This window comes from Alligator sinensis, unplaced genomic scaffold (genome assembly GCF_000455745.1).
Source record: "Alligator sinensis unplaced genomic scaffold, ASM45574v1 scaffold573_1, whole genome shotgun sequence".
Taxonomy (NCBI): Eukaryota; Metazoa; Chordata; order Crocodylia; family Alligatoridae; genus Alligator; species Alligator sinensis.
In genome coordinates this window covers 1104389-1116336 of record NW_005841877.1, presented here as the reverse complement: position 1 = coordinate 1116336, position 11948 = coordinate 1104389, and the positions used below count along the sequence as shown (strand labels likewise).

The following is an 11948-nucleotide window of genomic DNA, read 5'->3' as shown; positions in this document are numbered from 1 at the left end:
GATCGGCCACAGGGGGACCCTGGGTGCCCCCCAGACCCAGGAGGCACAAGTCATTGAGCTGGGGGAAGGTCCTCTGTGTGCTCCGTGGCAGACCCGGAAGTAGACTGGAAATGCTTCTGGTCCACTTCTGGGTCTGCTGCCAAGTGCTCTGGGGACCCAGTGCGCTGCCATGGGATGCTCCATCTGCTCCAGCATCACAGCATTCATGAGCCATCTGGAACCTTGAGGTATGTAGAAAAAACATTTAAAGCTGTGTCCATATCTGAATCATTAAATCTCTCTGATTTGATTCGGAGAGATTAAAGGGTCTCTTGATTCTACTCAGATTCGGAGATTTGGCCACCAAATTGGGCTGACTCTCCACCAATTCAAATCAGCAACTGAAGCTTTCCACAGCCCTACTAAGCAGTAGCATCGTGTGGCAAAAACTGTGATGCTATGCTACTGAATGGTAATATTAGGCTACTGCGCAGTAGCATCACAAAAAAGCATTCGTTGGCGCTACTGCACAGTTACTCGAGTTACTGAACATTCATTTAGCACTTGTTTATACAAGTCATAAATAAATGTGCGGTAACAACTACACAGTAGCATCTTATGTAGATGCGGCCAGAGTTACATCAATACAGATGTAACTTCAAATCAACAAGGTTTCTCTGCTTTTACTCCAGCATAATCAAGCTCCTCCAGCAGCTAAAGAAGGCTTAACATAGAATCAAGCTCCTCCAGCAGCTAAAGAAGGCTTAATGTAACTCACTAGGGACCATACCATATCTGCTGTAGCAAGGTATTGGAGTCTCAGGACATGGATGAAAAATCAAAATACAGCAAGTTAACAGAGGACAGGATCTTACCACTGAATGGATGATGCTTGGTAAATGTGTGTGTGCCCACAATTATCCCGTACTAAGTAAAAGCTAACCCGGGGCACCTTAACCTTGGTTTAATTTAGGGATAAGCTGTACCTGTTACTGCAAAGGATTTGTGGGTTACCCTGCATGAAATTGCAGCAAATTAACAGAAGACTGGGATGCATCAGTGTTTCTGTTAATTTTATGTAATTTGATTGGTTCTCTGTTCCCTCATAGTATGAGAGGTATTCTTATCCCCCTCTTATCTTATCATTTCAGAACTTTCTAAAGGTGTAGGAGGTCTTAAGAATTATTGTTTGGAAAGGTAATTCCAGATGGAAACAAACAAAGTGTGCTACGTGAAAATAGCATATTTATCCAAGTTTTCCTGAAACATTATAGACAATAGAATCGTGGTTTTCTTTCAGCCTATGGATCCAAACTGCAGTCAACCATCTTGTCTTCTTCCTACTCTCTGAATGTGAAGAAAACCAACAGCAGTTTCAACTGCATTCATTTATTTGCAAGGTTTGTTTTCTAACGACATTTCAATACAAGCTCCACAATGCTTGTCATTAGTGTGCATCCTGTATGAAGCTCAATAGTCAATGATTGTTCTGAACCCCCAAAGAAGCTTAAACGTTGCCATAAGATACAGACTCCTTCATACCTTCCCACTCTCAGAACGTCCATGTTTAACTACTACAGAAGACTGCAAACATAAGGATGAATACAAACTTCTAGCTCTGAGATTACCAAAATCCTTTAAAAATATTTATTAGAGAGAAGTGAGAAGATGGCATCCAGCACCGGCTGAGAAAAACTCAGTTCAGGTAGGAAAACAGATATCATAAATAACAAAACTTTGATGAACATCAAAGTAGCATGCTTTTTATTATACCAGAATTTCATTTAGTTTGGCACTGTAGTTAACTTTCACCAGAATAAAATTATTTTAAGCATCTATTATTCTGAAACTTTAAAACTAACTAACTAACTAAAGCTACCAGGTCCTATTAGATATACTTAGCAAGTACTCTTTTGAAAGATGGGCTCATCTGAGGAAAGAAGAAAGGAAGGAAACAAACATGCCTTCAGTACCCCCAAATTTCCTTTGTTTCAATACATCCATCCATACATTATTTTTTTAGCACTGATAAAACTAGTACTACTATTCAAATGATGCATGTGCTTGGATTTTCAGAAAGAATAGATAGTCTGATTAGTAGCAGTTTTAGATTTACAAGTTCACATATTTCAGTGCATAAGATGATTGCCTGCAGGGTTTAAGAACCTTTTCTCACACCGCAATCTGATATGCTATAGTTCTCAATAGACAAGGAACACTATCACCTATTTTTTTAATTTCCTCAAAAAAACATTAAGCAATGGCTACTTCCAGAATCAGGATATCAGACCAGATGTACTATATAATCTATTATACTAAATGCTAAGTTCTTAATATTGTATCTAGTATTCAGCATGGTATAGATAACTGAAAAATACCTAATTCTTTGCACAGCCTATACCTTACTGAACCAATTGTGATTTGCATTTTAGATACCATATATCTAAATGTATATATCTGTGTACATATGTATATGTAAATACATATAAGTAAAAATCTACAATACATACATAATTTGTGAGACTATCGTGTATGTTTACAAACAACTGAAAATACGAAGTGTTGAGGACTTCCTAATAATGGAAAGTGTTTGGCAGCTTTCACGATAGGTGATGCTAACAAACATTTTTAAACAGGAAACCAGAGATACGTATCAGCATACAAAAATCCTTCCTACTCTTATGCATGGGAAAGGGCATGCTGATAGTAATCTGGTTAAGTAATAAACTACAACAGAACTTTCAAAACTCCTGTACTGAAATAATATCTGAAAAAGCAGCCAAACACATTTTATTTCCCCTTACGCACATGGCACATCTGTTTCTCCCAGCAGCAAATGGAGGACAAAAGGGGGATGTCTACACTGCACATCTGGCACTCCCAGAAGTATTACTGTCCATCCTGGTCCATCTACCTGCTCCCACCTGCACATTCGAAACCTGGAAATAACAGAGTGAAGCCACTTCAGCCACACCTGCTGCCGCTTCCAAGGATGCTGGAGACAAGAGAGCACAAGAGCAGCAGCAGGAGATAACCTACCACATTTCTGATTTGGGTTGAGTGTAGACAGGACTACTGGGTACAGCATGCTCGAGAGCAGCCTTCACCAGGAGCACCAGGGACACAGTGTAGACAGACTCAAAAAAGAAAGGTAAATATACCATAAGATCATAAGAACTTCTTACTCAACAAAATGTTTCCAGACCAGAGAGTGGGGGGTAGGGTTCCTTTGTAAATTAATAAAGAAATGATAGCTCTCTTGGCCCTTTTTTGGGAAAAATTATTTAACTGAAACTGCAACACCGCTAAGCTCGTAAGACCAGTAACTGAAAATCACCCGTCTCTGCCCTTGATCCTGCTTTGACTACGCACAACCTACTGGTTTAGCTTTATGAGGTATTTACACATGTACTCTGGGAGTGTATGTGTGGGGGGGTGCTTTAATTAGAGTGGCTCTGAGAGCTGCTTTAATTAAAGTGCCTGGAGCCTCTCACGTATCAGCGTCCTTGCGCTTAAAAATAGTGGCAGCATTGCTTTAACTAAAGCTTGTTCAACAAGCTTTAGTTAAAGCACCCCACCACCATTTTAAAGCGTGGGGACACTGATACACGAGACACTGGAGTCTGCTGGATGGAGTGCAGTAATTATCACACTCCATCAAACTCGATTAATTAACGCTGCTTTGACACACTGTAATTATAGAGCATCGGAGCTGTCCCGCTGCTCATGTACAGAGACTGCAGAAACCTTACTGGCATTTAGGATCTGGCTGAGGCATATCCAGTCAAACAAGGATCTGCATTATTCATCCCCCATTATTGTGCATATTGGAGTAACAATTTAATAGTGCAGCTTGCTATCGTAATTATGAAAGTTATTTATTTATTATAAATAGCTATTTTAAATGAATATATGTTCACAAGTACTTTAAAATAGTAAGATACTGTGAAACAAGACACAATGCCATGCCAGAAATGCAATGGTAATATAAATAATGCTTATCTATAGGAGCAGAACACAAGCTTACCATTAGCAGCTGCAGACACAGCACTCTCTAAAAAATGGCATGTCGTAATATTTTTCTCCAGGCACATTATGACTGGAAACACATCTTTATTGTTCAGGGACAGAATTCTCCCTCAGATGTAAGCCTGAACTCACAACCTGGATTTGGCAATATTTGTATTCAGTTTACAAGTTCTCAGTTCTGACTCTCCTCTCTATATATATGCCTGAATTTGAATCCTATACATGAACACATCTGAACCTAGAATCTGGATTAGTTCTTTATGATTCAGTCTCATCTCTGCTTTTCAAGAATATTTACTAACTATAACACACTGCAGAATGAGTTAACAGTGTACTATTTAAAATCTCAAACTCAAATTAAAGCTAGATCAGATACTAACACAGAAATCACATATCAACATCAACTTTTAGGTACCGCAGTCAAGCTTCAAAAGTACATGCACATACCGTGCACACATTTGATACCAGTGCAATCAAAGATGCTTGCATATGTATGTTGGAAGGCTGGGCCTAGCATGAGGAACATGATTTCTAAAATCCACAAGAATTTATCACAAGTCACAGATCCTTATTTCTTAAGCCATAGGCCCTTCTCAGTACCAAAGATGTAAATCTATATAATAATTTGCAAAACCGAGGCCTTAGCAAGGAGCATATGTATACGTCACCCAGTACATTGTTTACAACTGAGGATACCACAGGAAAATTACAAATGTGACTAACCTGGACCATTTAAGTACTGTGTAAGTGAACAGTGCAATCGCACTATTATAGGCTCTGTGCGAATTACATCCCAAGCCACAGCAATCTCTTCCTAATTCAAGATAAAAAGAAAAGAAAAGAAAACAACAAAATAAAACCCATTAGCTATCATTAGGAACTGTCCATACTTTGTCAATCAATCCTAGTACTGCTGAAAGTGTTGTGTGTGTAAGTTCAGGTGAGCTATTGTTTTAACCTCTGCCCACTGATAGGATGGATTTTCCTTAGCATTTAACAAGATAGCTTTAAACAAGATAAGCAGAGTAAATTAGGCCGTGCTGATCTCCATGACACAGCAGCTAGACTGCTTCTGATATCCAGACTAATTCTTTTTAAAGCTACCTCTACAAAGGAATGCTGATTGCCATGTAGGCATACACACTGACTATGATCCAATACAGTGGTTCAACAGGGAGCAAAGGGAGTAAACACAATTAGAAAAAAAACAGATATCAAGAAAAAAACATGTGGTACATCTCCTTGTGTTGGTACCTTGTTACATAGTAAGCTTAGGTGGCTTCTGGAGCTCTTAACCTCCAGATCTGCTGCACATTAACACCTTTTAGCTGGCGTAGAACACTTGTTAGTTATGCCACTCCAGGACAGGATTGTCTCCAATCTGCCTAATTTTGTTGCAGTTCCGTTACTATGTGGCCACTTCCCACAGCTATTCTGCCCAAGCTGAAGTCCTCCAGTATCCCAGAATACTGTGAGTTCTGAGGGGCCTGATCCTTTCTTCTTTGGGATTCAGGCATCGCCTGCTGCCCCACACTCAACCAGCTGAGCTGCCAGCTAGCCAGAAGTCGCCTAGGATCCCAGGTGCCTGATCTTTTTTTCCCCAGAACACCCAGTGGCCACGGTGCCTCCTGCTTCCACTTGGACTGGCTCAGCTCCCACTAGCGAGTGAAGGTGCTGCTTGAGCCCTGGAGAAAAACAGATCATGATCCTCAGAGCTCAAAGTGAGTGAGCTCCAGGGCTGCAGAAGCTCTCTGGTCTCACTGAAACCGACACAGCAGCTTTGTGTTGAGAGCAGAGCTGTCAGGGCTTAAGCCTGGTGGCCTCGCCCTCAGTATGGAACTGCTGTGTCAGTTTTAATGAGACCTGAGAACCCCAGGGAAGTTGTTTTCCTGGGTTTCTCTGGTCTTGCTGGAACTGACACAGCAGCTCCGCAGTGAGAGCCGGACTGCCAGGCTTAAGCCACGCACTCGGCGTAGAACCACTGTGTCAGTTTCAGCAAGACGGGAGAACCCCTGGAAAGCTGCTTCCCTGGGTCTCGCTGAAACCGACACGGTGGTGGGCCCACTCTCTGCCCACTGGGAGCAGCAAGCAGGTCCTGCTCCTTGTCCTTCACCTGCTCACCAAGCTTCTAGCGGCAAGTCAGAGCTGTGCAGGTGAAGAACAGTCAAAGTAGGTTTTTCACCTTACCGTGTGACTGCTCCACTAAGCTGAATAACACTAAGCCAATTAACATTTGATCAGCTTACAGTGTAAGGTCTAACAAGGTCCTTTAGTAATTCATTCACAGCGGAGGCTGTGGACAGATTGTTAATCCTTCTAAAGGGGAGAAGGAAACTTGCCATTTGGAAGAATAGATGCATTCTTCCAGCTAAACTGTTACCTGTGGCTACTCCCATTCCTGAATGAAACAGGTTTAAAGTTAAAACATTTTAGTTTCCCTTTTTCTGGCAGACAATAATTTCAGAACATCTTAAGATGATGTGATTTAACAGCTGTAAAATATAATTATACAGTAATTAACAGTAATTTCAGAACATCTTATGTTGATATAATTTAACACCACTATAACTGTTATGTCTGTTCACACTACATGTTAAGTCTTCATGAGGCTCCAGGGCAAAGCCAAAGAGTAATCATCCTATATGCAATGTTTACATTGGAAAATGATATATCTGTGCAGAAGGTAATGCTGTTCCACCCTAAAAGAGCTTGTTACAGAAGTATGGTGTGGAAGCAAGAAGCTAAAGAAATGATGCCTCCAGGGAGAAAGGGAAGCTAAGCAGTACTGTTCTCTGATTCCTTTGTCATTCAAATCTCTCCTTGGAAGACAGCATTTGTTGAAAGTTAATCTAGGTGATCCTCATTCATGGCCCTTTTCCTTCCAGGAACATACTGTATCGCTCAGTATAGGGAAGACCCTGTTGCAGCAAAAAGCAATGCACTGCATTTGCATCAGTTAAAACTTTTGCCATTTGCAAGGCACATTAAAAAGTAAATATAAAAATATAAATATAGGAAAGAAACAGCTACAAAATATCTTAGTAATGAGTTTCCTATTGGAAAATAAAATGTCTCTACTGGGAACTGAAGAACAATCAATAACGTGACAAGAATTTGTGAAGATCAAGCATCCAAAAAGGGGAATCTCAGTGGGTGACTACAGAATCTGATATGTGACAGAATTAAATGGGTATTAATGTTCATTATATAATTGTAGGATTAGATTACTTACATCAAGAAAGCTAACATCAATATGCAGATCAATATCTACATCATCAATGGCTCCATATTCCCTGAAAGGAAAAAAAATGTATTACAGTAGAACTATCTAAGATACTGTCAGTATAAGAGCATCTATAATAGGAGAGATCTTATTAAGGAAGATAGTTATAAAATGCTATACAACCAGTACAAAATGGATATTTTATACTGAGTTAGGACACTTTCACAGTGGGTAACCTTTTGCTGGACAGCAAGGTAGGTCAGTTGCTCCAACATATTCTGCCTGAGCAGACCAATGCTTTCATACTGATGTCTCTCAATTTTCTGCTTCCATTACTATTCCACATATCATGTACACTTCACCATGGACCAGAAAAAAATGAAAACCCAGGACAATACAGGTTATGTGTTGCACTGTTCGTGGCAACATCAAACTCCTTTTGACTTAAGGAGCTTGAATAAATTCAGGTGCTTACCTTAACTTTCACAGGTCTAAATAGAGAATTGAGAGAGGGGTAGTTATAGACAATTTTTACAGTATTTTCCCATTTTTATTTTTCCATGGTTTGTTAACATTTTGTCATGACCCACAGGGTAATTTCTTACCTACCTCAAATGAAGTGTCTAATATATTCAAACATACCTAAAATTTTGTCTGATTGTCAAACTTCAGCTGTAACAGTTTTGAACAGAATAGGTGAGATGCAAATTGTTAATTTAATCCCCCCAAAAGATTATGGATTATAGTTGGGGTTTTTATTTGCTATAATAAAAAAAAAAAACAATCTCTAAAGAATCAAAACAATGATAAGAGTTTGTATACCTTTCTAATGGATAAAGGTACCTAATATCCTTTGAAAATATCAGAAGCCAGAGTTCCTATGTGGTCTTAATGTCAAGAACAGGGATTTGGTGTTAGTCAAAGAAAAGCTTTATGAATATCTGTTATTTTGGAGAAACTGCTGCAGAATAAGTGAACCTCCAAGACTCCTTTTCTTCTTCATTTTGGCTTCTTCCCTTAGTATTGCTAAAGACTCGTGAAAAATGTTAGCTGGAATGCTCCTTTTCACATACACTAGACCAGCAGTTCTGAACTGGGGGTACATGTACTCCCGGGGGTACATGAAACCTCATCAGGGGGTACGTGAGATATATTTCATACATTGTCTGACACAGGTCGAAGGGCCTAAAATATTAATTTCCCATGGAAAGGGGGTACGTGAAGTCTCACTCTGAGACCAAGGGGTACGTCGACTGAAAAAGGTTCCGAACCGCTGCAGTAGACAGTATACTTTTCTTATGTTCCCTTTACATCTAAATTACTTAAGCACGTAAATATCAAGAGCAGAAATATCTGTGATATCAAAAGTTCTCTCTTCAGTCTATAACTATCCACAGCTCCTTGTCACACATTAATGAGGCAGAATTCTTTGTGTCCCTACTTCTTCCCTTTTCATTGCTTATTTATACCTAACTGGACATAAGTAAAACCTCCTAGCCTTTATGTTTCCCCTGACACACACATTCTGGCAACCAGGTGTGAACTAACTGTGATACATTCATTTGAAAATATGAAAATATTTTGTTGCTATTCTGTCTAGCTACATCAGCCAATTTGCCTGGCAAGCCAATGAAAAGGACCAGTCTTAGCACAAATATCCACTTCATAGCACTTTAGTTCAAGTCTGTATTGACAAAAGCCCTGACCTTTCAATGAGTCTTTTAAAGGTAGGATCAGAATCCACATGAGGCCCTACTGACTTCCTAGACTTCAGTGTTGAATAGGGGTTTAAATTCAAGATATAGCAATATTCTATGCATCACGTGGCTAAACTCACTAACATGCATTGAACTGCAATCCATACAAAGCTCTCCATTTTTTTTGGCTGAATTCTTAGAACCAATGCCCAAACTCTGCAATCCTGAGTAAGGTTTACTCGTGCAAGCAATGGGCATGCCAGTTTTACTTAAATTAGTGAGTGTTGAAGGATCATGCCTTAAAGTAAAGCAGAACCAAAGAACATGAAAAAGATTAGCAAACAAAAAGGAAAATGTACAACTGAAGGAAATTAAAGCTTACTAAAGCTGCAACCAATTCAGAAAGGATTTTAGGAATGTAAAAACTACCCATGCTCTAACTTCTCAGAGCAGCGGTAGCTAGGAATCACCCCTCCCTGCCATAGCCTATTGTGGCTACCTTAACACCAATGTGGTAGGAAACCTTCTGTGAATTTTACTAACCTGAAAAGCTGTGAAACTCATTCAATGAGCATGCTGAGACTGGTAGAGTCACAGAACCATTTGGCTGGAAGAGACATAAAGGGTCACCTACTCCAACCCAATGCAGAAAGGCAAGATGCACTATTCCTAACATATCCCTGTTAAAAGTTTATCCAGGTTCATCCTGAAACCATCCAATGAAGGAGTCTGGTTCATAAGGACATTAATAAGATACAAGGGTTTGCCTATCTTTAATGCCAATTAAATGAAGAACGGCGTAGTGTTTATAAATAGTACTGACAGAAGCCTTTTTTCATCCTTAAATTTCTACGACTGATGGACAGTTACAGACAGAAAGGGCAGAGGAAGAGTCTATCTTCTTAGAACTATGCTCATTCAGTGGGTGCAGCAATGTCGTCATTAACTGGACTTGGTGGTGCCAGGGAAGTAGTGCTCCAGAAGAGGATAAAACCAAATGCTGAATGCTGTATTTTGTGGTAACTAAGGCTTTATAAGTATTCCCAACACAGGAGGCATGAAAGTTTTCCACATGCCAGAAGCAGCCACTGATGCCAATTCCTAATGAATTGAGCCTTAGGAGATCATACAGTCTACAATGAAGCAAATTACTCAATAAATTAAAGCAAATTAAAGTTTTTAAAAGGTTGCATTTATTGTTGTAATTTTAAGAGCCCATGGGAATATATTATCAAGGTGTACATAGCTTCACAAGAGAGTAGCAGTCATCATGCTGGCGCCTAACTGATTATATCATTCATTTCCCATGTCATGTAAACCTGCTCAAATTTTAATTCCCAGTGTCCTCTAGACCTAATGAATTTCCACTTAAGAAGGATTATAATGAAGATATTTTTTCATTTAGAAATACTGTCCAAGGAATTAAATTTATGCCATTAAAATGTACTCTCATTAAATTCTCACATAGTTTAGCAGATTAGTACAATTTAGTTTTAAACAATATCTCTTTTCCTAGCCAAAAATAGTAAATGTTATCCTAGAAAGGTTAATTGAAATAGTTACAAGGAACACACAAGATTTTTATGTTGTGTATTTTTTTTATTTTTAGTGCTATTATATGGCAATTGCAACCTTTCTTTATCATTCTGTAGCCTAAGTCCTGTCTACTATTCATAAAGTCATGTTATTCTTACTTATTTTCTTATGGAAAAACAGAATCACTGAGTCAGAGGGATGTAGGGAGAAGTCATTTGGTCCAACCTTGGTCCAACCATAATTGACTCCAAGATGAACATGAGCCACCAGTGTAATGAGGCCATCAACAAGGCCAATCGCACCTTGTCGTGCATTAGCAGGTGCATGACTAATAGAACAAAGGAGTTGATGCTCCCCCTCTATGCGGCACTGGTCAGGCCACAGTTGGAGTACTGTGTCCAGTTTTGGGCGCCGCACTTCAAGAGGGATGCGGGGAATCTCGAGAGGGTCCCGAGGAGGGCCACTCACATGATTAGTGGCCTTCGTGACAGACCCTACAGGGGGAGGTTGAGAGAGCTGAATCTCTTCAGCCTTCACGAGAGATGGCTGAGGGGAGATCTTGTGGCCGCCTATAAATTTATTAGGGAAGGTCAACGGGGAATAGGGGAAGTGCTGTTTACTAAGGAGCCCCAGGGAGTGACTAGAATAATGGGTGTAAACTAGTTGAGAGTGGATTTAGGTTAGATATTAGGAAGACATTTTTCACAGTAAGGCTGGCCAGGATCTGGAATGGGCTTCCAAGAGAGGTGGTGCTATCGCCTAGCTTGGAGGTCTTCAAAAGGAGGCTAGATAGTCACTTGGCTGGGGTCATCTGACCTCAGTCCTCTTTCCTGCCAGGGGCAGGGGGTCGGACACGATGATCCATTGCGGTCCCTTCTAACTCTACAATCTAGGAATCTAGGAATCTATGAAACCTGTCCACTAAAGAAAGTTCAAGGATACCTAAGGCCATCCCCAAGAGAGATTTGTCTATTTTGTTCTTATAAACATCCCATGCAGGAGACTGCGCAACATCTTGAGGTAGACTGCATTACTGTTTCACTCCCTTAACGTTAGACAGGTTTTTTTTCATAATATCCAACCTAAGTCTTCTTTGTCACAAATTAAACTTATTTCTTCTCGTCTTTCCACCACTGTTGGCCATGGAGACCAATTAATTAATGTCCTCCTTCTGACAGCCATTTCCATTATCATGTCCACCTAAGCATTTTATTTTCAAAACTAAACAAACCCAGTTCCTACAACCATTCCTAATAGGTCATGTTTTCTAACATGCTTCATGTACTCTAGAACAGACTATGACAGAATAAACACATATTTTGAATTACCATATTTATTCAATTCTAAGACAAGTTTTCCTTCCTCATTTAAAACCCCTCATCTTAGAATCGCATATGAGGGTGCTGGGTGGGAGCGGGGCATGCAGTTTCTGTGGCTTGGACTCCACCTCAGGGATGTAGCGGCAGCCACAGCTCCTGCCTGCC

At 40.0% G+C, this 11948-nt stretch overlaps 1 protein-coding gene across 7 annotated transcripts in view; it reads right to left on the bottom strand.

Annotated features, from left to right (window-relative positions):
* The window catches only part of PARP8 (poly(ADP-ribose) polymerase family member 8), a 220758-nt gene that overhangs the window by 67813 nt on the left and 140997 nt on the right, over positions 1 to 11948 (bottom strand). For all 7 annotated transcript variants that reach the window (XR_003092509.1, XM_025196126.1, XM_025196129.1 and 4 more), the window contains 2 exons: positions 7241 to 7301; positions 4732 to 4822 (listed from right to left, as the gene is read on the bottom strand). Coding sequence is in view for 6 of the 7 variants with exons in the window: in XM_025196126.1 (XP_025051911.1) it covers positions 4732 to 4822; positions 7241 to 7301 (152 nt within the window). In the remaining variant the exon portion in view is untranslated. The remainder of the gene's footprint in view (positions 1 to 4731; positions 4823 to 7240; positions 7302 to 11948) is intronic.